Genomic DNA, 27,682 nt, shown 5'->3' with positions numbered 1-27,682 from the left:
AAAAATGGTAAAAGGCTCTATTTTTTTCTATTAGGAATGCTGACATAAGTTTCTGTAGTTCAAGACATGCTGATGGGGGAAATGTATTGATCAAAGTAAATTCCTGATTTAAGGAGACTTACAGGGTAATGAATCTCATGTATTCGTCTCTTAGAAAGAAGATCAGAGAGCTCAATAATCCTATTAAGTCAAACACTTTAAAATACTAACAAATCTTATTCATTATATAAATACAAATTTAAACGTAAGAGAATGCAACAAGTTATTTGAACCTGAATGCAGAGAATAAATACTTTATTAACTGATTACAACTGAAAGTCACAAACAAAAAAGGGGTATATTAAGGCAGAGCCATATATATATATATGTGTATATATATATATAGGTAGATATATATATATATATAGACAAATCCAAAGACTGTTACCTCTTTACATTTTAACAACCTCTGCATTTTTCTTTTACACATTTAGGCAGTGTGCTTTCTTTTACTCTCAGTTAAAGAAACAAATCTTGACCAATATTTCTAAATCATATTTTGATGACAACTTACAGGATCGTGGACTGAGACAATGACTAGTGTATCAAATGCTATCTGATAGTTTTCTTGGCATATTCCATGTGTGGTGGCATGTTTACGTTGGTGTGAAAAATCTGACAACTGATCATCTTCTCTTTTCCAGCAAAACTAACACATATTTTTTTTAATGATTTTTTTAATAGTCTTAACTAAAATAAGCTTGGATTTCCTTCCAAGTCAGTCAAATGCCCAAAGCATATTATTTTCTGCCATTCCCAAACCCTCCCATATGTTTTAAGCAACCTTTAGAATATGATCACATGGCTGTATTTCAGATCTATAAATTTGAGTTTTTCAAAATCCAAAATTACTTCCTTATTCAAAGTGGCAACGCAAATAGCAATCCTACATAGTGTAGAATAATTTTCTTCTGTATACTTCCCTTTTATAAAAATGGGCAACCACATACACAAAAAAGACATGAATTTAGTCCATTTGAAAAAGCACTCCAGCTCCCTAATTCCACTTTTGAAGGAGAAGGCAGAGGCAAGTTTACATTATCCCAGAAAACTGAATAAATGGCTTTATTTGGTATCTTCAAGAAGCTTCTCCTTCCGTAGGAGATGCAGGTGTTGTAGGAGAAACTGTAACTGGTTTTCGTGCAATTCTGTCTAGTTCCGCATGGACATCTGACAGGACAGGCTTCTGACCTATTTGAAGGAAAAGAAAGTAAGATTAGACGTAAGTCGAAATATCTTTTACACCAATGTGTCTTCATTTAACAACTGCCAATGATTTCATTAACTTTATCTAAAACACAAAGTTATGTAAATATAAACACCCTTAATTTTAAAACTCCCTCATTTTTATTTAAAAAAAAAAAAAAAAAATTTTTTTTTCTTTTTTGACCTCACCGTACTGCATACAGGATCTTAGTCCCCGACCAGGGATGGAACTGCACCCCCTGCAGTGGAAGCGCGGAGTCTTAACCATCGGACCACCAGGGAAGTCCCTAAATTCCCTCATTTTAAATTGTGGGGTCTGTTTTCAAACAGAAGTAAAACTAGCACCTACCATTTAATCTCATAAAGGTATTTTTTTTAAAGGCATAGAACAATAAGAACAGTAAAAGAGAAGACAGCAACAAAATTCTGTAATCTGGAAAGACGAGTGAGTGGTAATTAAATCGGCAGTCCTGAGAAGGTGATCTTCTACAGAGAGTAGAAGCCAGAAAATAACTCAGTTTATACCCAGAAACCTGTGAAGTGTTCAAAAATGGTAGCTGCAGGTACTTGTGGAAAAGGTGGCAAGAACATGTGATTAAAAAAGGAGAATGGGTTAAAAAGTCTGTTTGAAGAGCTTATACAAACAAAAGGAAAAGACTATCAAAATTCAAAACTTGTGTGCTTCACAGGACACTCAAGAAAGTGAAGGGATAACCAACACAAGCGGAGAAAACGTCTGCAAATTCTGTCTCTGATGAGGATCCAGTAAATAGAATATATTAAAAAACACTTAGAACTCAACAATAAAAAGATAAATAACTCAATTTTAAAATGGGCAAAGGATCGGAACAGACATTTCACCAAAGAAGATATACAAATGGTTATTAAAGACATGAAAAGATCCTCAACATAATTAACGTTAGAGAAATGCAGATCAAAACCACAATGAGATAGAACTTCACAGCCAAAAGGATGACTCTAACCAAAAAGGACAAGTGGTGATCGTTTTGTAATGTATAAAAATATCAAATCACTATGTTGTACACCTGAAACTAATATTGTAAGTCAATTATATTTCAATTAAAAAAACACAAACACAGACACACACACACACACTCTAATAAAGAGACACTTTGGACTTGGTTAAGCAAAACCAAAAAAACCCAAAACAACAGAAAACCAAAAAAACACAAAGATGAACAATAACAACTTTTGGAAAGGATGTGGGGAAACTGGGGCCCTCATAAACTGCTGGCAGGAATGTAAAATGGTGTAGCATTTTGGAAAACACTTTGGCAGTTCTTTAAAAATTTAAACATAGAGTTACCAATTTCACTCCTAGATATATACCCATTTTCACTCCTAGATATATACCCAAGAGAAATGAAAACATATGTCCATCAATGGAACTTTTTCAGCAATCCATACAATAGAATTTTTTCAGCAATAAAAAAAAAATGAAATATTGATACATATGCTACAACATGGATGAAGCTCGAAAACATTTTAAAGAAGGCATATGCTGTATGACTCCATTTATATGAACTCTCTAGATCGGCAAATATAGAGACAGAAAACAGATTGCTGCCTAGGAGGACTGCGGGGGAGGGAAGGATAACTGCTAATAGGTTGGATGTTTCTTTTTAGGGAGAAGAAAATGTTCTAAAATTAGATTATGGTTATGGTTTGCATAAGTCTGTAAATACACTAAAACTCTGAATTGTACACTTTAAATGAGCAAATTTATGGTATGTAAATTATATCTCAATAAAGCTTAAAAAAAAAAAAAAAAACCTCCAGATAACTATACCTGACTTTTTGGCAGATGGTGGTAAACCACTGCTTCCACCTCCAGCCCCACCTCCAGGGCTACCACCACCAACACCAGGGCCTCCTGGGGAACCAGTCTTTTTACTCAACAAACTATTGAAGAAATTTGCCAGGACACCTTCGCTCGTAGCTCCAGCTATAAAAAAACAAAACAAAACAAAAAACAAAGATAAAAACTTGTAGTCAAAGCACTGAACTTTTCTATAAATTATTATTATAGTAATTATACACAGAAAATGAATCACACACAGAAAATGTTCCAAGTTCAAGTCAAGTTTAATCTTTTGTGGCGGGGTAACTTCTCTATCTACTCACATATAAAACAAAATATGAGTGTTAAGAGCATAAGATAATTATTAAAAAATTAGTCTTATTTTTTAAAGGCCAAAAGCATTTAAAATAGATGTTAGTTATGAATATATCTCCCTTTTGAAAGGGATTCGTCAAAAATATAACTGTTGAGAAATACGTGCTTCAAGTATTACAAAAAGTTACCCAATACTATATAAAAACCAGCACAAGTTCTAAGAGATGAATGGACAAAGGACAGCAATAAACAATTCACAGAAGGAAAATACTAACAGAAAGGAAATACTAGCAGGGAAAGCTCTTAGTAGTTAATACTTAGAGAATGCTGATTAGGTTGTAGGCAAACTGCAACACTCAATGTTCATGACATGTAAATTGAACAATCCATCTGAGGAACATCATCAAAAGGCATAAAAAGGTACAAACTCTCACCTACTAATCCCACGTATGGCAACTATTCCTATAGAAATAACTATAAGGTATGTAGTTTTTTCCTTTATGTTAACTGCAGATAACCCGTTATAGGAAAAACATGAATTTCTTCAATGACCTACCATGGAAGAATGATTAAATATAACAGAGCTTTCATAAAGTTCACACCACAGAGATGATATGTTAAGACTACATTGTAAAATGGTTCACAGTCTGATTTACTATGAGATTGTATCGAGAGACACAAAGCTTAGAAGCTATTGCATAAAAATGAAAATAGCTACTAAGGCAAAAGGTGGGATGACTCTAGGTAGATTTCTATTGTTAAATGTATTTTGTGGCTTTCTCTAAGAAAGGGAGAAATGTACCTTTCATGTTTGGATCAATTTTTTTTGACCCAGCAGGGATGGGTGACACGCTGGCAACATTGGATGACACAGATCTGTTTGGTGTTCGAGGGGAGCCTCCTGGGACTCTCGGCGAGGCATCCTAAGTAAAAATAGGAAAGCCATAATTATAAAACCATGAAACTTGCAACTTCACAAAAGTTATCACAAAAAGAAACTACTTTGCAACTGTCCCCGATAACTTCTACCTGTCTCTTTATGCTGCAAGCCCTGGACAGAAGTGTTTAGCAACGGTGTCCTCATTATTAGAATACCAGAGACCCATCGCATTTTAGAACTTTCCCTTCAATGGGAAAAGAAAAACACACTGAATATAAGGTGTGGTTACGAGTATAAGTTTAGGAGTCAGATCTGGACAGCAATCTAGACTTGCATCCCGTCCCACCAGCTGTATCATCTCAGGCAAGCCGTGATGTCCTCCAAAGCCTCCACTTCCCCACCAGCAAAATGGGGATAATGACAGGACCTGCCTCATCTGCCTGCTGTGAGGGTTTATAAACTCATGTATATAAATGGTTCAGCACAGTAACTGATACGGCACAAATGCTGCAAAATAGATCTTTATGATTTCAATATTCTAAACGGGAGTGAAGTTAATCTTTTAAAATTTCACCAATTCCAGGAGAATCCTTAATTCAAGTTTATATCAAAGCATACCCATATGAGATAGGTATATAATTAAGAAAAAAGAACTAAAACAATATGCACTACGTTTTAATAATTTTGTCAAAATCTATAATACTGACCACAGGCCTCCCAGCTGCAGTTGGTGGTTGCTTTGCTAAAAGGGACTGAAAAATATACAAAAACTCTAGGTTAGACATTCAGGCATGTATTGCTGTATTTTTAAAGAAAATATGCACAAGAAAATACTAAGTCTGTTTCTGATGTAATTTCATACCTGCAGCTTCATAAGAAACACTTGGTCATCTTCTGCCACAATTTCCTTCTCATGCACGAACTGAAATAAGCAACACATAAATGAGCAAGCCTCATATATTATGCTAATGTCACTCATAACTTACTCCAGATTAGAATAATTTTTTAAAAAACACCAAGAATATGGACATTACCTAAATCATATTTAAGTGGGTGCGCTGCCCTCCCTAGGGCCTACGGCTGAGCTGTCCTGTCCCTATCTGTCTAGTACGTTAGCCTGCGGCTACTTTGACTGAGAAACTGAATTTTTTTTTTTTATTAAAAATTATTTAAAACGCATTTAATTTACCTTTAAAACCCGTATGTGACTAGAGGCTACTGTATGGACAGTACAAGCTGAGAGCCATAGGCCTATCAGTCATGCTTATAAGATGTGCTAAATGACTGTTAGGTGTGTTAAAAGGGCCAGTACTAGCTCAGCTGAGTGAAAAGCAACCTGCCCCTGATTTCCCTGAAATACAAATATAATGCCTCTTCTATCTGCTGAATAATTAGAAAAAAAGGAGTTGTGAATGTCTCCTGCTCCTCCTATTTCTGTACAAGGCACGCCATGGTCTATCTTCCACCCAGCAGGCAGAGCGATCATTTGAAAAGGTTAAGTCAGATCATATCACTCCTCTGTTCAAACTCGCCCCCCCATCACCTTCCATCCCACTCAGCACGAAATCCCAAGTCCTGACTGCAGCCTAATGAAGAGGCCTTTCTCTCCGACCACTCTGGCCCTCTGGGGGCTCTTTTCCAGCCTCTCTGGCCCCCTCACCCACTCCTGCCTTGGGGCATGTGCACGTCCTGTTCCCCACGCCTTCGGTGTTCTCCCCTCTCATCAGAGCTATCCCCTCACCATTCCTGAAACTGCAGCCCTTCCCACTTCCATGCTCTCACTCGCCCTCCCCCACACTCAGCTTTACTTCCACAGCACTGACCACCACTTGAGAGGGGGCATATACCCTGATTCACTACTGCAGCACAGTCCTATTTAGCACCTAGTTGCCTACACGGTAGCTCAATAAATACTTGCGAAATGAACAAAAGACAACTGAAAGCACAATTTTGCTGGTAAAAGAGAGAACAGGAAAAACAAATTTTTTTGGTATGCGCGTTTCTTTTAATAGACATCCAAACCAAATAACACACCAAGTGATTTTTCATTTGACATTACTTTTCTTATTTCTACCTGCTCAATGTAAATGTTTGGATTTTTATTTAAGAACCTTATTATATGTTAAATCAAAATTACTTTTTCCTGAAACATGGTCAAATTAAAAGTCAGTGAGAAGTACTACATGCAAACATTCATTTTTATACAACCTTTCAGAAGTATCTATACTATCTACCCATAAAACACCATATACTGCTTAGCGAAACCAACATATATGAAAAAAGAGTAACTTCTGGAACTGGATTTAATAGTCATAAGAATCACACGTGGGCTTCCTAGGTGGCGCAGTGGTTAAGAATCCACCTGCCAATGCAGAGGTCACGGGTTCAATCCAGCTCCAGGAAGATCCCACATGCCGTAGAGCAACTAAGCTCGTGTGCCAAAAAAAAAAAAAGAATCACACGTAACAGTAAAGACTAAAATTAAATCTAGGAACCTGGCAGCCCCTGGACAGTTGTGGACTAGTATAAATAACTAATGACCATGAAGAAGATGCAAGATCTGCCTAGACAGACAGACACTAATACAATTATTCTAGCAAAGTGTCCTTGGCTTTTGGTTGAGCTCTAGGTTGTAAAGTTCACAACTTGGTAGAAAAGGACCCCCTTATCTTTCTACCTACAATCTTTTTTTTTAATTTATTTTTTTTAATTTATTTATTTATTGGCTACGTTGGGTCTTCGCTGCCACATGCAGGCTTTCTCTAGTTGAGACGTGCAAGGGCTACCCTTCATTGTGGTGCACCGGCTTCTCACTGCGGTGACTTCTCTTGTTGCAGAGCATGGGCTCTAGGTGTGTGGACTTCAGTAGTTGTGGCACACGGGCTCAGTAGTTGTGGCCCACAGGCTTAGTTGCTCCGCAGCACGTGGGATCCTCCCAGATCAGGGATCAAACCTGTGTCCCCTGCATTGGCAGGTGGGTTTTTAACCATTGTGCCACCAGGGAAGTCCCTCTATCTACAGTCTTAAAATCAAGGACTTACCCTTAGTTTAAAAGGCTAAATACTGAGACTGTATACTAAAATTCTTACCTTTCGGACAGGTGGTTTAGTTATGATGTCTTCAAAATTGTCTTCTGCTTTTAACGTTTGAAAATTTTCATGTAATATTCCTATTTTCTTATCATTATCCCACCCTGCTGGACTAGAAAGAAATGCACATGATAAATTCTCAAGCATTTATATAGTCATTCTTTCATTTCAATCCATGATCATATTAAGGGAAATATTTTAATGAAATTAAATTTGTCCAATTATGGAAAATTAATCAGTGTTATTACAGAGCTCAAGTTTACTAATTTCTACTTCAAATTATTAAGCTTCCCGATTTTAAAACTGCCATTATAGGTTTTTTGGGGGTGAGGGTGGTAATTATTTTTACCTCCCAATTTATTTAGATAAGTTTTCAAAGCATGTCTAGATTATACATTGGGTCCTTATGTATCATAACCAATTCAAGAGCAGAAACACTGATATATACACCCAATAGATGCTTTAGTTACAACAGCAAGCCTTTCAAAAGGGCTCAGGCCAGCAGTAAATCTAAAAGGCAATGATAAAAGAATCAAGACAGGTTATAAACAAAACAATCTAGGAACAGATTCTCCCCTACTCATGGAAAAGGATACTGGTCTCACTTCCCATGAAAATGAGATGATGATGATGAAGATGCACCAAAAACGATGATGCGCCATTAGTTTGCAGCAACAATACCTGATAAAATGATATACTTCAGCGTATACTTACATAAATACTGCATCTTTTTCCACAACAATAGCAGGAATCTTATAGGGAAATCCGTAGAGTTTCTGAACGATGTATTTATATACTAAATCTATATTTTTGTTTTCTTTTACTGAAGTGTAAATAAGTGCTGCACCATCTGAATAAAATCGTTAAAGAAATTTTTGGACAAGCTCCATGAACAGGTACCATAAAATTCTGTGTTCTCAGCTTAACATTTATGCATATTAGTTTCAAAAATAATTTTACATGATAATCAAGAATTTCAAAAGTATAAAATACTTACATATAGGCTAAAATGCAAATAAAACAATCTCTACATAACTGATTTAACTTATTTAGGAGGGCAAAAATCTCATTAGCCAAGAAAGAAAGGGTAAATTTAATAACTGACACCACTACTACCTCTATATTTAAAGCATATGAGGAGGCAATTTCTTTTTGTTTTTTACCTTTCCAAACTTCATGAAGGAGGGATATTATTTACCAAAAACTGTTTTGCCTTTTCAACAAAAATGGTTTGCACTAGTGTCTCTTATAGTGTTTACTAGTCCAGGAACTAGGACTCAGGAGATCAGTGAACAGAGAAGATGAACTATTAAGAACCAGCAGGAAGCTTTCAAGCCTGATCCAAGGCAAAAGTAGATTTCATGGCCAAAACGCTAGCACTAACCACTGGGTCCCAAAAGAGATAGTGACTCAGGCCAAGAGGAAGTGCTGAGAATGGTTTAACTTCTGAACTAGGATATTCATATTTTCTAGGACACGAACCAAGGCTTACAAACCTTAAAATGGTATTATTGCTAAATACTACTTGTCATAATACTTAATTTGGTAGAAACAAACATCATAATCTTAATAACAGCTTAACTGTATGAACTTTTCATGAATGATCTTTCTCATACTGAGAACCAATTTATGATAATTTGGGAAATTTATATAGCTGGAAAATTTGCAATGCAATTAAAATTTTTTAATTTTTAAAATAAAGATGATTTTGAATTGTTGCCCTCACTCACTGACACACACCTCACTATCTTGAAGTGATTTCTTGTTTTGTGTTCTTATAACATCAATCAGCTCTACTAAAGGTCTGTAATTACTGTAGTGAACAGTCTCCTTCCTGGTTACATCTCTGTATGTACATTTCCAAGTGTAGCTTTAAACAACCGTTTAAAGAGACTGTTCTCAAACTTTCTAATCTGCAAAGATAACAAAAAAGGCTATCAACACCTACTTCAGTCATTCCCACTTTTTGTTTTCTTTCGCAGACAAATGCCCTTTAATTCAATTCAACCAACTATTATGTGACATGAGAAGAGAAAGGGCCAAGGAGGACAAACTACTGAAGGAAAAAGGGAAAAGGAAACTCCCAGTGTCAAGTGATCTTATTCATTATTCAGTGAGGCTCTTGCCAAGTGGTCCTTAAACGTCCATTAATGACAATGAAAAACTGCAGACACTATAAACACGTGTACTTTACTTATTATTCCTGTCTACTCCTAATGTCTATCACTTCTTCACTTTTCAGACCCAAGAGCTTTGACTGGGGAATGCAACTGCAAAACATCTGATCCAAGGGGGCGAGTGAGAACACCTCTCTTCAGTGCTCTCAAGCTGTTTGAAGTTTTCCACAGGAAATTCTCTTAAAAGCACTCACTTACTCATTTTATCCTTTGTTTAGCTGTAAATGTTCTTCACTGGCTCATATAATCCTTGCAACCTAGACTACACAAGATTCCTTATGCTAGGTTTTCCAACCTTGTGATCATCAAAATTACCCAGAAAGCTTTTTTAAAATTGAGCTTAGATTCTCCAGCCTCCCCTTGGAATGTTCCTATTCAGTAAGTCGCAGATGGGCACAGCCAGATTTAAAAACCACTGCATTAGACTACAGTGGAGATAACATACTAAACATATTAAAAATAAGAAATCACTAACCCAAATACTGATCTTGCCCTACTGCCCACCCCCACGAAATGAATACCAGCTTTTAATGGGAATGTTTACAATGCCACCTCATTAGAATTTTCTACATAAGTCTGATCATAATTTTTCTTAATCACAGTACTTTAAACACAGCAAGTCAAAGTTACATATTTCAATACTTGCTTTTATATCTCAAAATACCTAGATATAAATGATTTGGGAATTGAAATTTCCAGCTGGAGGCAGGAAGAAGAAAGTTTATGGAATTTTTGAAGTATATCAATTTATTCCTTTACTTAAACAACCATGCAAACAGCTAAGGAACACTGCATCAATCAATGTATTAAAAGGATACACTGTAAACAAAACTTCCGGATATGTGACTGAATAAAATCAAAATGCTCATCTCTGTAGTCATGTTCTTTCTCCAACACACTAATGGCATCACACTAATAAGTTAAAATAATTTAAAAAAAAATAATATTAACTTTAAATAATAATACAATGATTTAAACAGTTCAATGTTGGGTGGGGGAGTATCATGAAACTACCACTCTGACCAGAAGAACCTAGAATATTAATTACTTTTATCTGTCTAGAGACTTTCAGTTGGAGTCTTAAGACTAATGACTATTTTATTTCTTTAAAAAACATTGATTTCTATGATATACTGAGCGTGATGAAGACATCAAAGAGAAAGTTTCAGTACATAAAGGAATGAGGAATAACAGACAAGCTTATAATGAGCGGTCATACTTGCTAAACTCAACGACTTATGTCCTAGAATAGAGTTTTTAAGATCTAAAATCTATTCAAGTTCTATAAAATACTCTGCACATCCAGGCAGTCTGCACCTCTCACTATTTCCCCTTTATTCCTCTGCTTATTTGATAGCTTTTAACGGACCTTCACTTCTTTCCTGGTGCTTTTATTTACTCTCACTTCAATTTCACCAACAGCAAAAAAGGGGAATTACAGGCTATTTCTGAAATGTCACCTGTACAATCAATGAAGCAATTCTGAATTCTGCTTCCTACAAAAAAAATGTTAGGAAAAAAATTAAGGTATGTTCAAACATTATGCATGATATCCAAATAACTTCACCAAAACTTTTCTGAATTGAAGGTTATAAAATGTAGAAATAAACAATGTCCATTATACCTAATATTAGTTTGGGGTCAAATTTGATATGTCATTTTTTTGATATGTCATTTTTTATTATGCAAATATACATCACAGAACAGTCTCCTTGTATAAACATGATATAGTATATTATCCATTTTATGGAACACAATAATTATTTCAAATTATTAAAGATATTATAATTATTATACTGTTGACTTATGACACTTTTCGTGAAGCATGATAGTTTAGTAAAAAAAACATTTTTAACTGAAATATGAGGATCTGGTAAGAAACTTAGTCTCTCTGAATCTCAATTTCCAGGGTCTTTAAACTGAGTGGAACCAGCATTCTTCATCTATCCTGAGATACACATTCTCCCACCCCCCCCACCCCCCCATTTTAAAAGGTCTTAAACTGAAGTAGAACTGACAGTGTCTCAGATTCTGTGAAATACTGCAGATGATCTCTTTTGGCTTGAAAGTTTTATGAATCTATGACTCATCTGATACTGATTCAGGTCCCTCTAAAGCTTAATATTTTTCCTTTGGAAAATAAGAGCTTTTTATAAGTTGTGGTGTAAAAACAGGAAAATATCTGCCAATAAACAGCTCTTTGCCAAACAAAATGAAACCAAAATAAACTACACACAAAAGGATTCTATTGTGAGAGTTTAGACATAGTTTTATGGAAAAGGTATAAGTAACAAATTAACTACATCTGAATCACCATCTGAAAAGCAGAAAATAGACTGACTTCATCATTTTAAATGCTACTCCTCATTCCTTTGTTATTAATAATTTCTGTAGCGTTTAAAGTAAAATTTAAGCTCTATTTAAATATTTTTTGTCATTTTTATTCCAAAGATGAATAAATTCCACACCCTCCCTTCAATCACATGTGCAAATTTCACATTACAAAAAACATAATAATTTTAGATCTCAAAAGTGCTTCTATGTTCTGTAATTTTCTTAACTATTCCATGGTTTACACAGTAAAGACATACTACTTAGGACCAAATGGGGAGAAGATACATTATTTTTTTAAGGAAATTTGATTGTAATATAAAGTGTACACAATGACAGAACTAAATTAACAGAATTTTTTAATAGCAATCCTACCACAATCTCTTTAATAAGTAAGTAAAAGGCCTTTGATAGCTACATAGCAACTTTTTACATAATGAGTACTGATAGGTCTTTAAAATTAAGTCTATTTTAAGTAAATTTTCTAATATCAAGATATTAGTACATAAAACTTACTGTAGAAAAATATTTTATAAAGTTGATAATTATCATCTTACCTGTAATTATTTCTACTAAACTGTCTATACAATTTGAAGTCTAATTGGAATTAGGAAAATGAAATTTGATCACAATAGAATTTCTGAAGTAACATTTTCTTTCAAAGAAAACTATGATTAAGATCACAAAATAAACGTGAATATCATTCAATATTTTAAACTATTATTTCTATTTATTAAGAAAAGTTACCTAGAAAAACTAATGCATCAACTCCAAAAGGAGCCTAGAAAAGAAAACAGTTGTTCATCCTTGGTTAGTATCAGTAGCAGAATCTGTAGGAAGCAAACCAACCTTTGTGCAGACTACTAGCACTGGAATGCCCAAGTTCTGTGTAAGTGTATCTGCACCCAGAGGTAAAACCACACTGTCATCTTTGTCCTCCTGTGACGCAGTATTTCTTCTCTGAGGAGAAGCTGGGAAATCTTCTCCTGGCTCTACATATTCCTGAAAGTCTCTAATCACTGAAAACCAAAGTAAATAATTTAATACATAGTTTAGAAATAGCTTTTTATTTCAGCAGGCAGCTTTTCTGCAGTCTAAATACATACTTTACTAGAGTTCATACTTAGTCTTGTGTGAGGAACAAAAAGGTTTTGAGGAATCCATTTCAAAGACAGTACAGAAAACACTGGACCCACATTAATTATCAGGAGGCAGAATAAAACACTGAGTGGCTCCAAAGAGTGGGGTTCAATGCAGGACTGATTTAGTCTGTGCAAATTACTGTGGGCAAGTCACAATCGAGCTTTGTCCCTCTTCCCTCTCTAATTCTCAAAGGGCACTGAAAGGATAAAAGGAGAAATAAATATTGAGGGGGTGGGAGAGGGCTGGAGAATTTCCACAATTTAAAAGACAGTTCCAGATGGCTTTCTAATATTAACTTCCCTTCCCTAAACCCTTTATTCAGGTCTCCTCCTCTTTACCCAGGTGCAATCTCGAGCCATATTTACTCTATAATCCCAAGAACTAGTGAGATATTACCAACACTGATGAATTTTTTGAACTCATCTGCAAAATTGTCAAAACCTTCACTTAAAAAAAAGTTAACATGACTATACCAAGAGGCTTAACAATGTATACTTTGATTTAGTAATTAGTCTTCAAGGAATTCTTAAGGAACCAATGACACATACACACACACAGGGATTTCCATACAATTCATTTTCACGTTTCAAGGCAAAATGACAAATTTGGAAACAAATTATCCACAGCACAGGATTAAAACAGTATATGAGGGAATATTATACAGAGCCACAAAGGAGGAAAACTGTCCTAAACTTACATGGGGTCAAGGAAGAGGGGAATCTTGAACAGCTGAGTGTGGTTCCACCAGGAACACAGGCCATGAGTATACCTTTAGCAGCTCTGGTAGCTACTACCCTTCAAATCAGGGGCTGAAATCTACCTGGTTCTCATGTTTTAGCATGCACCAGAAGTCTCTGATTCAGCAAGCAGGGCCTGAGAATGTGTATTTCTGACAAGCTCCCAGCTGTACTGAGACTGAAGCTGCTGGTCTCGGGATCACACACTGAGAACCACTGACTGCTACAGCAGAGAGGGGAGAAGCCCCACAGGCGATGGCCAGCAAGGGAAAAAAGGTGTAGATTAAAAACAGACATCTTCAATGATTTAGGACATATATTCTCTTAAGGTTTTACTGTTTCCGTGAATATAAATTCCAGTAAGCCGTCAAATTTTCCCTAAAAGTTATCAGCTAACAATAGCAAAGAAGAGCAGCATACCATCTGTATATTTTCTTAAGCAAAGGGCAACACTGACATATGAAGAGGCTCTCAGTGAAACTAAGAACTGTGACAAGTGGCTTACGACTTGTTAGAAATGACCCATATCATTTTCATAATTTCCATGAAAATTTCCAATTTACATGGGCATGTACAAAATAAATTAAGTACTTTGTAAAACATAAAACCAGATTAACATCTTTACATTTACGTGTTAACATTTTTCGGACATACTTCATTTTGACAAGGTTATTAAGATTGTTTTACTTATCAAGAAACGAAACTACTGAAAATGAGCAGCTGAAGAAAGATCCAAATTTTTTTTTCCTGAAAAACTGCTCTCCAAAATGAACACATACGGCCTTTTGGCAAAGGAGAAAAGGCATCTTTACTAAAGAGTCTGCCATTATGTATATGTTTTCAAGGTAAAACTATAGTAAAACCTAGCACATTATTCAAATTGAATTTCAAAAGCAGTACTCACATTGTTTCCTTCATTAAACCTTATTCAAAGTCAAAAGTTCCTAACAATTATGATAGTCAGCTAGGGCATTTTGTCTTTGAAATCTATATTTTCTAGACTACTCACACTTTTGTTCCATTTCTTTCATTTCTTCAGGAGGAATTTTCAACTTGTCAATATGTTCTCTAACAACACTTGCCCATTTCTGTAAAGAATCCAAAGCAGTCCAAGGCTTTGACATATCAACAACCAACATAACTAGAGTGTCCTTCAGAGAAATGGCATCCAGTGAAAATTTAAGGAGGCCTTTGTGATACGGGTCTCCATCCAAGATCCATACATTACATCTAGTTTGATCTACAAGAGACAAAAGAAAGTTAGCAAGGTAACAGGATATAGTCATTTCATCATCCAACAAACAATGCTACTTGGTATTTTAGGGCATCTCCACAGAGATATCTCCTTGGGCAAAGTTCAACTACTTGCGTTATGTCTACCAAGTCAGTAAAGTCCTAATGAATACTCAAGAAGATGATTTAACTGCCAACACAGAAAATCAGCATCCTCTACTTCATACTTCTCAATCCCAAACCAGAGACTGAATAACATGTTTCTACTCTTACCATCAGCAGACAGAGCCATGCATATTCAAGATATATACAAAAATGAGAAGGCAAGTGATCTACAGGAGAAAAAAATGGCCGGTCAGATGAGAAAAGCTGGGCAGTAAATGACACTTACATGTCAAAAAATGAGAAGATGGTAAAAAGAGGGTAAAACAACAATAGGATACTATTATTTCACTATCAGAGGGAAAATGAACTGAAAATTTGAGATTCTTTAAGGTTAGCAAGTAAGCTAAAGTCTGCACACCAATACCTTAAGACATTTAAAAATAACACTATATGAATCCCAATACCAAGCCAATAAAAGTATCCCCCTAACATAACTATTTACTGACTGGCATGACATAGTAGGTCTCCTAGTAAAAAATGACACACTAAGAAAAGTCAAAGATTAATGTTAATATGGACAGCAGTGCAACTAGGAAAAACTTCAGGAAACTTCCATTAAATAAAAAACACTCACCATCCCGGTCTTCATCATGAACATTTAAGTACAAATATTCCAATCCTCTTCCTTTCTTGTACTCCTCTATTCCCTGAATTTTTCTTATTAAGCTTGTTTTTCCAGCTCCATCTTCACCTGTAAAAAAGGACGAATCTTTAAAATTATAATATGGATTATTTAAGGATGTCTTCTAGTGTGCTGAGTGAAAAACCCAACTGGAACTATGGTAATTTGATGGAAGATAACTAGGTAACTCTATACAGGTGAAGATGCAGACTTCACCTCCAGGATTCTCTCCCTTGGTATCTCTACTCCTCTGTTAAGTCTCATTTTATCCTATTACAAATGGCTTCCTCCATGGGTACTCTTCAGGAAGCTCAGCTCTTATGCCATCTCATTTAATCTACAAGGAACAAAAGACTCTGTCAGTTTTCAGTCTGAAGACTCTCCAGGTAAAGACTCTTAGTTGGGCCAGTTGGGATTACGTGCACACCCAAGAGCCACTCGTGCAGGAAGGGTAATACATAAAAGCTGGCCGCAGGGAACTGTGACCGTAGCCTTGCCAAAACCACGATGTCTAAGAAATACGTAGCAAAGGAGAGGGGTGAGGGTTGAGGTTATCGAATTGGGCAAGAACAAGGGTAGAGAGAACACAGAATAGGCAAAAATAAAATGTAGACTTAAAAAATATTAATAGCAAAAAATGATGTGATTTAAACTTGGAACAAATTTTAAAGTTTAAAACTAGGCTGGCTATTCAATGTTTTGGTGAGGTTTTCTTTGTATTGTTAATTTATCTAAATACTGCATGTTACTATTTCATGGACTTATTTTGTTATTAACAATATGGTGTTATTGGTACTTAAAGGTGAGTTTCTTGGATCTAAGGACTTATTTCTGGAGACTCATGAGTTCTCTGAGAATTTAAAAGTTGTTTTCACGTTAAGCATTTAAAAAATTATATATGTCCTGGATCTTCTGAAAAACTACCTTTATATCTAAATGCTGTCAGAAAATTGCAGTACCTAGCTCTACACTGGTGTTCATCATGCTTCTGGTACCAAGCTGAGGCCAACTGATGCAGACAGAGCAGAGAAGAGAGTGGCCACAAAAGGTATGCCAAACTCAAAATAAAGTGTCTCAGAGCAGTCAGGGCTATTTTCAACTGTACTGGTCAGAATGGTTCTGAACCATTTCCAACATTTCACAGCAATAAGTGTGGCCTTAACTAGGCAATAAAGAACTTGCCATTAAATGAGTACTTATTTTTCAGTACTATTTTTGCAGTGAACTATTAAAATGGCCCATCAAAATAACAGATTGGGTTGAAAACAGTAATATCTATGATAATGACATGAGTTCCAGGATGATCAATCATGCTTAAAACGGAGAGCAAAAAGTTAGCCAGTGAAAAATAAAATACATAAATACATCTGCTATTAAATTCATTTAATTTCAGCAAAACATCGTGTTATACGGACCAGTAATTTGAATTTTATCAATTCCACAGCTTTTATGGCATTTAATTTATAATTACTTTTTGTAGTTCAAGAACTATAAAAAAAATTCAAAGAATTTATATCTAGTCACCTCAGTAGGCATGAGCATTAGACATAATAAAAATAATCTAACTCATCGTGTGAGATCTATGAAAGCCTTCTTTTAAAGAGTGTCGAAATAGGCCAGAGCAGAGGATTTTTAAGACCTATTTTGTATGGTACGATAATGGCAAATACAAGTCATTAGACATTTGTCAAAATCCATATAACATACAACACCAAAAACAAACCTGCGTGTGCACTACGGGCTCTGGGTGGTAAGGATGTTGTCAGTGTGGGTACACTGACTATAGTGAATGTAACACCGTGGGGATGTCAATAGCGGGGGAGGTTGTGCATGTGTGGGGACAGGTGATATCTGGAAACTCTCTGCACTTCCCACTCAATTTTGCTGTGAACCTAAAACTGCTCTAAAAAAATAAAGTTTATTAACTTAAAAAGAAAAAGTCTGAGTCCGTTCTATAACTTGAAAGAAAAGAATCAAGATTTCTCTTATGACAGGCTACTTTCCTGAAAGGAGTCTTCTAAGTTAAAATGACACCAATTGAAAATTGATTATCCCACAGAAACAGTGTTATGTATCATAAGCAAACACTTAGTTCCCAGACTTATCATAGAAGCTTAAATCCACAACACAATATTCAGTAAGAATGTTCAAAGTACAATATACAGATATCCATAAAAATAGGTAGTAATTAATCAGATAAAACTTCACTTAATATGACCCAGGATTTATCTTCTCTTTAATTTCCAGTTTTTGCATAAGCAAAAAGAATAAAACCCTAAAAATATCAGAAATAATCAATAATTTGCTTAACCATAAGCAAAAAGAATGAAACCATAATAAAATCAGTTAGAAATAAACATCTGATGGTAAAATTATGAGTGATTCCTTAAGAAATAAGTTTATGTCTGCCTTTTAGTTTATCTAATTCTAACTTTAAAGGTTTAAATAGATTTTGAGTCCAAATTCATGATATCAAAAATACTGTCACTATTCTAAGTTTTTGCAGCCATCACTACAGTGTGGTTCTTTCCTTTTTCTAAAGTCTGAATACAAGTGGAAGGGTTCCCTCCCACTTATCATAAGACCAGATTTCAATGGACTAAATGGTTCTCAAAAATGCATCAGAAGGACTTCCCTGGTGGCGCAGAGGTTAGGAATCCACCTGCCAATGCAGGGGACACGGGTTCGAGCCCTGGTCCAGGAAGATCCCACATGCTGTAAAGCAACTAAGCCTGTGCACCACAACTACTGAACCTGTGCTCTAGAGCCCACAAGCCACAACTACTGAACCCGTGTGCCATAACTACTGAAGCCCAAGCACCTAGAGCCCATCCTCTGCAACAGGAGAAGCCACGGCAAGGGGAAGCCTGCAAACCGCAACAGAGTAGCCCCCGCTCTGTGCAACGAGAGAAGGCCCACGCACTGCAATGAAGACCCAACACAGCCAATAAATAAATAAATAAATAAAATTTATAAAAAACAAAACAACAAAAAGAAAGGTGCCAAGGAATGACTGACAAGGGTAAGTTTGGGAGTAAGGAGACTAGATAATAAACTATTACTGGAGTCCTAGCAAGAAATAAGGTAGGCCTGAACTAACATGTTAGCAGTGGGGTGCGTACAGCCGGACCCAAAGGCTGATTTGGTTGGGAGTTGGCAGAGAGGTAAGGGAAACACAGAGGTCAGAGAACACTCTCCCTTGCCACAGCTACAATCACAGCACCTTCTCCTGTTCTACCACTTACCTTTAGGTGACTGGTCCTAAGTCTTACTTGCACGCTTCCATCCCCACTCAACATTTGTGTTTCCCCCAGGGTTCCTTCTCCAGACCTCTTTTCTTCCCACTTTACTTATAATTCTAGGGGAATCATCACACATGCCTTCAATACCAGCTACAATCTGGTGACTCACAGACTTCCTTCAAGCCTCAGTCTCTCCTGAACTACTTACTGGTCATCACTATTTGGATGTCCCATAAATAATTCACATTTCAACATGCACAAAAGTATTAATATCATTATTTTGCCACCTTTCCCTCAAACACTGACTTATAATTATTAATAAAAGAGTTCAACCTCAAGGCTTTATCCACTGTTCCGCCTATCCAGAATATACTCTTCTATGTGTTACCTAAGCTTCTTCCCAACTTCCCTCAAATATCACTTCCTCAGGTAGGCTGTCCTTAACCACCTCCTTTAAAATCACAACCTAAGGACTTCCCTGGTGGCGCAGTGGCCAAGAATCCACTTGCCAATGCAGAGGACACGGATTCGATCCCTGCCCCAGGAAAATACCACATGCCACAGAGCAACTAAGCCTGTGAGCCACAACTATTGAGCCCCTGTGCCACAACTACTGAAGCCCACACACCTAGAGCCCATGCTCTGCCACAAGAGAAGCCACAGCAATGAGAAGCACGTGCACCACAATGAAGAGTAGCCCCTGCTCGCTGCAACGAGAAAAAGCCCGTGTGCAGCAAAAAAGACCAATGCAGCCAATAAATAAGTAAATAAAATAAATTTTTTAATTTAAAAAAAACCCCACAACCTAAAAAAAAAACAAAACACAACCTCCTAACACTCCTGTTGCTTCTTGTTTTCTTTTTCTCCACTGAACTTACTAACATAATATGGCTTTTTTTTTTTTCCTTGCTCACTCTCTACCCCCAAAACTCCACTGGAAAAGGCATTTTCGTGTGTTGATGACTGCTGCATCTGCAGCACCTATTCACTCTTTTTTTTTTTATATAATGTTAGCTTTATTAGATTTATATCATGTATATATAATATCATATATTACATATAATTTATACATTAATATACATATAATACCTATTCACTCTTGATAGTGAAAAGTATATTCCTAATCCTCCTACAGAGCAGCCACTGATAGACTTGCCCCAAAAAACAAAAAAATGTGCAAATATATTACTAAGAGTTTCACAAATCCCTGATTGAAAGATAAAAGTTCTATAAGTTCTATCCCCTTACCCATTTAGGGAGGGTTTTCCCTTTTTTGGCCATGCCCTGCAGCATGAGAGAATCTTAGTTCCCCAACCCGAAAACGTGCCCCCTGCAGTAGAGAAGTCCCAGGAGGGTTTTTAAACTTTATTGTGTACTAATGGGTTTGAATGCAAAAGCCTCAGAAGTTGAGACAGAAAAGGGATGAAATTTCAAGTCCATTCAACATGTTTCTATGTAAGAAAAATTAAAGGACTGTTATTTACCTCTTTTTGCCCACAACCTAGTCAAACAGAACCATCAGCAGCTTCTGTTTCCACCTCTACGGAAGCAGCAGTAGCAGCAAACACAGGGTGCCTAATGTATGCATTTAACCAGCAGTAATTCCAACACAATTACAACTCTAGGGGAATGACGATTACCTCCCATTTGAGGATACTGAGGCCCAGAACTGTTGAAGTATCTTATCCAAAGTCTCAACTGGTAGGAAATGACAAGGCCAGGATCTGAATTCATATAAACTGAACTCCTCTTTCTAACATACAACAAATAAACAATTAAGTCTTTAAAAACAATTAAAAGTTAAACACACTGATTATTATTTTTGTATTATGACAAAAGAACAAGGTATTTCTGCTTCCAGGGGCCACTTATTTTCAGAAGAAAAAGAAAAGCAATTTAATGCATTCCTTTCTGTGGGCTACCTCTGAGTGATGGGTGGCTATGTTCCCATTCTCCTGATTCTACCTCTAAGGACTGGGAATGAAGTTTGTTTCACTATACTAGTATGTTCTTCTCTCCTGGTATTTTAAACCTTGGGGACACATTTTAAGAAAAATTTTACAACATTAAATTTGAAAAAAATAGTATAGTGTCAAATAAATGGAATATAGTAAACATGGTAGTTAGAGATTTTTTCCCCCATTCTGTGATTTTAAAATTTATCATTACTGGTAACAAATTACAAGTGTTCACAATGAGAATAAAGAACATTTCATAAACACACACAAGCTATAAGGAACCCCAATGACATCCTCTCTACTTACAGATAAGGAAACTGAGGCCAGGCCACAGTCACAAAGATTGTGGGAGGGTGGTGACAGTAATCCAAATCTCCCAAGAGAATCCAAGTCAACCTTCTTAATCAAGAGTGCAACTACTCCTCTGTCCTCAGAAGAAAATATAATGAGGGAAGAAAAACAGAAGAATAGCTTATTCTCAAGAATATTCTAAACCTAACTAACAGAGATGATTCTCAAGATGTTTGAAGATGCACTTTGCTTGCTGAAACAAAATCTTCTTGGGAACAAAATTTCTCCTCTCTTCAACTTTAATGACATTTTGAAGTTATAACTGATTGAAAATTAAACATTCATATTTTATACATTTTAAAATAAGTTTTAAGCCCCAATTATAATGACCATTTTCTTTTTTTTTTTTCAAGAACTTTTATTGAGCTACAGTTAGCAGACAATAAACAGCATATATTTAGAGTGTACAATTTGGTATCCCAATCTCCCAATTCATTCCCCCCAAGCCTCCCCGCTTTCCCCACTTGGTGTCCATGTGTTTGTTCTCTACATCTGTGTCGCTATTTCTGCCTTGCATTTCCTCTTTCATAGTTGTTAGCATTTGCCTTATGTGTTGAGGTGCTCCTATATTGGGTGCATTTATATTTATAATTGTTATCTCCTCTTCTTGGATGGATCCCTTGATCTTTACGTAAAGTCCTTTCTTGTCTCTTGTAACATTTTTTATTTGAAAGTCTATTTTACCTGATGTGACTATTGCTACTCCAGCTTTCTTTCGATTTCCATTTGCATGGAATATCTTTTTCCATTCCCTCACTTTCTGTCTGTATGTGTCCCTAGGTCTCAAGTGGGTCTCTTGTAGACAGCATATATATGGGTCTTGTTTTTGTATCCATTCAGCCAGTCTGTGTCTTTTAGTTGGGGCATTTAGTCCATTTACCTTCAAGGTAATTATTGATATGTATGTTCCTAGTACCATTTTCTTAATTGTTTTGTTTCTGTAGGTTCTTTTCTTCTCTTATGTTTCCTGCTTAAAGAAGTTCCTTTAGCAGTTGCTGTAGGGCTGGTTTGGTGGTGCTGAATTCTCTTAGCTGTTGCTTGTCTGTAAAGCTTTTGATTTCTCTGTCAAATCTGAATGAGATCCTTGCTGGGTAGAGTATTCTTGGTTGTAGGTTCTTCCCTTTCATCACTTTAAATATATCTTGCCACTCCCTTCTGGCTTGCAGAGTTTCTGCTGATAAATCAGCTGTTACCCTTATGGGAGTTCCCTTGTATGTTATTTGTCGTTTTTCCCTTGTTGCTTTTAATAACTTTTCTCTGTCTTTAATTTTTGTCACTTTGACTACTATATGTCTTGGCATGTTTCTCCTTGGGTTTATCCTGCCTGGGACTCTCCGCGCTTCCTGCACTTGGGTAGCTATTTCCTTTCCACTATTTCCTTTCCCATGTTAGGGAAGTTTTCAACTAGAATCTCTTCCAATATTTTCTTGGGTCCTTTCTCTTTCTCTTCTCCTTCTGGGACCCCTATCATGCGAATGTTGGTGCGTTTAACATTGTCCCAGAGGTCTCTTAGGCTGTCTTCACTTCTTTTCATTCTTTTATTCTTTATTCTTTTCCACATCAGTGATTATCACCATTCTGTCTTCCAGCTCACTTATTCACCCTTCTGCCTCAGTTAATCTGCTATTGGTTCCTTCTAGTGTATTTTTCATTTCAGTTATTGTCTTGCATATCTGTTTGTTTGCTCTTTAATTCTTCTAGGTCTTTGGCAAACTTTTCAATCTTTGCATCCAATCTTTTTTCAAAGTCCTGGATCATCTTCACCATCATTATTCTGAATTCTTTTTCTGGAAGGGTGCCTATCTCCTCTTCATTTAGTTGTTATTCTGGCGTTTTATCCTGTCCCTTCGTCTGGTACAAAGTCCTCTGCTTTTTCATTTTCTCTATCTTTCTGTGGCTGTGGTTTTCAGTTCCACAAGACGAAATATTGCTGATACTGCTTGATACTGCTGTCTGCCCTCTTGTGGAGGAAGCTATCTAGGAGGCTCGTGGGTGCTTCCTGATGGGAGGGACTGATGGTGGGTAGGGCTGGGTGGGGAGAGCTCAGTAAAACTTTAATCTGCTTGTCTGCCAATGGATGGGGGCTGTGTTCCCACTTTGTTGGTTGTTTGGCCTGAGGCTACTCAGCACTGAAGCTTACAGGCTCTTTGGTGGGGCTAACGGCGGATTCTGGGAGGGCTCACGCCAACGAGCACTTCCCAGAACCCCTGCTGCCAGTGCCCGTCTCCTCGGTGAGCCACAGCTCCCCCCCACGTTTACAGGCAACCCTCCAACACCAGCAGGTAGGTCTGGTTCAGTCTCCTATGGGGTCACTGCTCCTTCCCCCCTGGGTCCTGGTGAGCACCATTTTTTGTGTGCCCTCCAAGAGTGAAGTCTCTGTTTCCCCCAGTCCTGTGGAGGTCGTGCAATCAAATCCCACTGGCTTTCAAAGTCTGATTCTCTGGGGATTCCTCCTCCCGTTGCTGGACTCCCAGGTTGGGAAGCCTGACCTGGGGCTCAGAACCCTCACTTTAATGGGTGGACTTCTACAGTATAACTGTTCTCCAGTTTGTGAGTCACCCACCCAGAATTTATGGGATTTGATTTTATCGTGATTGCACCCCTCCTACCATCTCACTGTGGCTTCTCCTTTGTCTCTGGAGGTGTAGTGTCTTTTTTGGTGAGTTCCAGTGTCTTTCTGTTGATGACTGTCCAGCAGTTAGTTGTAATTCTGGTGCTCTTGCCAGAGGGAGTGAGTGCACGTCTTCCTACTCCGCCATCTTGATCCTTTCTCATAATGCCCATTTTCTGCTGCTGTCTTTTTTTCTTTTTTTTTTTTTAAATCTAAATGAACTCTGACATGATTTGTCTTGACAACAAATGTGAACATCTGAAAACGGATTTCCTAAAAGGTCTAAAAAGGCCAATGAAGACATGCTCTGTAAACAAAATCTTATTTGTTACCTGTTATTTCCAGAAATCTCATCTGAAGTATTTGCAAAGATACAGTCTTGTTTTAGGGTTATACACATCTTCCAACCACATTTGTTAGACTTTTTTCTCTCTGTCTTAACCCACAGCCACCTCCCCGTTCTCTTCTCTCATTATATAAACACACCACTCAAAAGTGAATATGCACCAAGTTCATACCACACTCTAATCCATCCCGCACCCTGCAGCTAAGTGATCTTCTTGAAACAACCACGCCACTCTCCCTCTTAAGACCCTGAAAGGGATTCTAGTTAATGATATTCATGCTGAAGTACTTAGGAGGAAATATACCAACATCTGCCAATTTACTCTGAAATGGATTTTTTTTCTAGACTGCATGGTGGGGCACATATGATGAAGAAAAAAGCAGTTACATTGTTAGCAGCAGAATCTGGGTTTGGGTATACTGAGTATTAACTGTAACATTCCTTCAACTTTTCTGTATGTTTGGAATTTTCAAAAGATGTCAGAAAAAACCCTTCAGGGTCTTCCTGCTGTTCTCACAGTAAAGGGCAAACTGTAAAGGCCAATGTCCCTTACAAAGGCCCCCTCACCTTTTCTGCCCATCTCTTACCATGTCCCACCACCCTCATGCTAGGCTCCAGCCATTCACAACTCAGTGCAAAAGAGAGGCCTCGCCTTCTCAACTCTAAAACTTCACACATGCTGTCACTTCTTTCTGGAATATTCTTCCCTTCCCCTCACCACACTTGGGAGAACCCTACACCTTATCCTTCTGGGTCTATTTAGTCACCTCTAGGAAGCTTTCCTTGACTCCAAAAATCTGGTTAAGCACCTTCCTTTGTACTTCCAACAACATACCGCATACTTCAGATACTTCATTGTAGCGTGTCAGGTTATTTGTTTCCTTCAGTGTGTCACGTCTGTCCCCTTCTTTTCTTTTTTAATAAATTTATTTATTTATTTATTTATTGGCTGCACTGGGTCTTCATTGCTGCACACAGGCTTTCTCTAGCTGCAACAAGCAGGCTTCTCATTGTGGGGGTTTCTCTTGTGGAACATTGGCTCTAGGCATGTGGGCTTCAGTAGTTGTGGCACATGGGCTCAGTAGTTGTGGCTTGTGGGCTTAGCTGCTCCACGGCATGTGGGATCTTCCCGGACCAGAGATTGAACCCTTGTCCCCTGCATTGGCGGGTGGATTCTTAATCACTGTGCCATCAAGGAAATCCCCGTCCCCTTCTTTCAATGAATATTCTCTGGACAACTTCTCTTAACAGTAAGCAGGATATAAATTCCTTGCTTTTATGATGTTTACTGGAAAGAAATCATCCCATTCTTCACAGGCACTGTCCTTGCTTGCTTACCGAAACCAGAAGCCATGTCTTAGTCTCTTTGGGCTGCTATAACAAAATTTCATAGGCTAGGGGGCTTTTACATAACAGACATTTATTTCCAACAGTTTTGGAGGCTGGAAAGTCCAAGATCAAGGTGCTGGCAGGTTTGGTGTCTAGTAAGGGCTGGCTTCCTGGGTCAGGGATAATTTTCTCACTGTGTCCTCATATGGCAGAAAGGGTGGGCATGCTCTCTGGCATCTCTTTTGTAAGGGCCCTAACCTCATTCATGAGGGTTCCACCTTCATGACCTAATCATCTGCCAAAGACCCCATCTCCTAATGCCATTATATTGGGGGTTACAATTTCAACATGAATTTGAAGGGACACCTGCACTCTACAGCACCTGTCCTATACACAGAAGATCTTTTACCAACATTCTTATCTCTTAATCACAACCATGTAGAATCTTTATTTTCATAACTATACCTCATCTGTCACTGCTTATCCTGGGCCTTTACTACAATCTACTATAATAATTCATCACCCATATCTATAAAACTCAAGTGGCTACCTCTCATCACTAACAGATCATAAAACATACCTCCTTCACTAAACTTAGGAAAACATTCTAGTCACTGTACTGAGTTGTCAGTATTCAGCTGCCTTGCCACAGCCAAGATGAGCTAAGTTTGAAGATACTAAAAAGTCCATTATGAATCTTCTCTCTTTGTTCTACTATGCAATTAGAAAGATAAAAAAATGTTAAAATTCAGGATGCCTATGTTTGGAATTGACGGACATTTAAAAATCATCTTTAATGGCCAAACCATTCAGAAACAAAAGCCACTAAATTCTAAGTTATTTTAGGAAAACAAAACACAGAGCCCAATAGTATGAGTAAAATAAGATAAGAACTACATACACACTTCATTCTGTACACTGAATACACCTTTAAAGCGGCAAGTAGGGCAATGGGCCTGTGTAGCTTCAAGCAGGGCACCCACCTATCACCTGTGAGTTGTAAGAAAGCTCTCCCTTCAGTTCCTCAGCCTGCAGCTGGCAGTGAAACAGACATACCAGCATCAAGTGCGCCAGCCAAACAGTTAATGATCTGTAAACAAACACCTGTACAAGTAGAGAATTCCTGTTTAAACAGACTAAAATGAAACTCCTTCTATAACACACTCTTCAGGGATGATGTTAAAATTATTCTATAAAGTTTACCTAAATTTGCATTTCTATATTAGATTTTCTTAAAGAGGGCATATTTTAAAGGTGTTTTTAAAACAACCAGGGAATTCCCTGGTGGTCCAGTGGTTAAGACTCCATGCTTTCCCTGCCGAGGGCCAAAGTTCAATCCCTGCTCGGGGAACTAAGATCCCACAAGCCACAAGCACAGCAAAAACAAAAAACACCCAAAACAAAAAAACAAAACCACAACCAGAACTCTCGAGACAAAATGGCAGAGTAGAAGGACATGAGCCCACCTTATCTTACGAAAACACCAAAAGCACAACTGCTGAACAGCCACTGACAAATAAAACACTAGAACCTACCAAAAAAATATACCTACATCCAAAGACAAAGAAGCCACAATGAGACAGTAGAAGGGGGTGCAATCTCAATAAAACCAAATCCCACACCCACTGGGTAGGTGACCCCCAAACTGAGAAATAATTATACCATAGAAGTTCTTCCACAAGAGTGAAAGTTCTGAGCCCCATGTCAAGCTCCCCAGCATGTGCGTCTGGCAATAGGAGGAAGACCCCCAGAGAATCTGGCTTTAAAGGGAGTTTGACTGCGGCAATTCCACAGGACTGGGGGGGGACAGAAACTCCACTCTTGGAGAGCTCACACAAGGTCTTGTGCACACCAGGACCCAGCAAAAAAAGCAGTGGCCTCATCATAAGAACCTGGGCCAGACCTACCTGCTGTTATTGCAGGGTCTCCTGCAGAGCCGGGGGGCAGCTGTGACTCACTGCAGGAACAAAGACCCTGGCGGAGGTAGTCCTGGGCAGTACTTAGTAGTGTGACTGCCATTTTTTCACCAAGGCCCCTCCCAACAGTCTGTAGGCTCCAGGGCTGGGATGCCTCAGGCCACACAATC

At 37.5% G+C, this 27,682-nt stretch overlaps 1 protein-coding gene across 1 annotated transcript in view; it reads right to left on the bottom strand.

Moving 5' to 3' along the window:
• Positions 1 to 277: 277 nt before the first annotated feature.
• DYNC1LI1 (dynein cytoplasmic 1 light intermediate chain 1) overlaps positions 278 to 27,682 on the bottom strand; it is a 39,420-nt gene continuing 12,015 nt past the window's right edge. The window contains exons 3-13 of the mRNA XM_057704756.1: positions 15,712 to 15,828; positions 14,749 to 14,979; positions 12,709 to 12,878; positions 10,347 to 10,440; positions 8,066 to 8,201; positions 7,352 to 7,463; positions 5,125 to 5,184; positions 4,970 to 5,014; positions 4,185 to 4,305; positions 3,056 to 3,211; positions 278 to 1,230 (exon numbers count right to left, since the gene is read on the bottom strand). Coding sequence (XP_057560739.1) covers positions 1,118 to 1,230; positions 3,056 to 3,211; positions 4,185 to 4,305; positions 4,970 to 5,014; positions 5,125 to 5,184; positions 7,352 to 7,463; positions 8,066 to 8,201; positions 10,347 to 10,440; positions 12,709 to 12,878; positions 14,749 to 14,979; positions 15,712 to 15,828 — 1,355 coding nt within the window. The 3' untranslated portion in view covers positions 278 to 1,117. The remainder of the gene's footprint in view (positions 1,231 to 3,055; positions 3,212 to 4,184; positions 4,306 to 4,969; positions 5,015 to 5,124; positions 5,185 to 7,351; positions 7,464 to 8,065; positions 8,202 to 10,346; positions 10,441 to 12,708; positions 12,879 to 14,748; positions 14,980 to 15,711; positions 15,829 to 27,682) is intronic.

Source organism: Hippopotamus amphibius, chromosome 13, assembly GCF_030028045.1.
Source record: "Hippopotamus amphibius kiboko isolate mHipAmp2 chromosome 13, mHipAmp2.hap2, whole genome shotgun sequence".
NCBI lineage: Eukaryota > Metazoa > Chordata > Mammalia > Artiodactyla > Hippopotamidae > Hippopotamus > Hippopotamus amphibius.
Note: the sequence above shows the minus strand (reverse complement) of the source record. Positions and strands in the feature narration are given on the sequence as shown.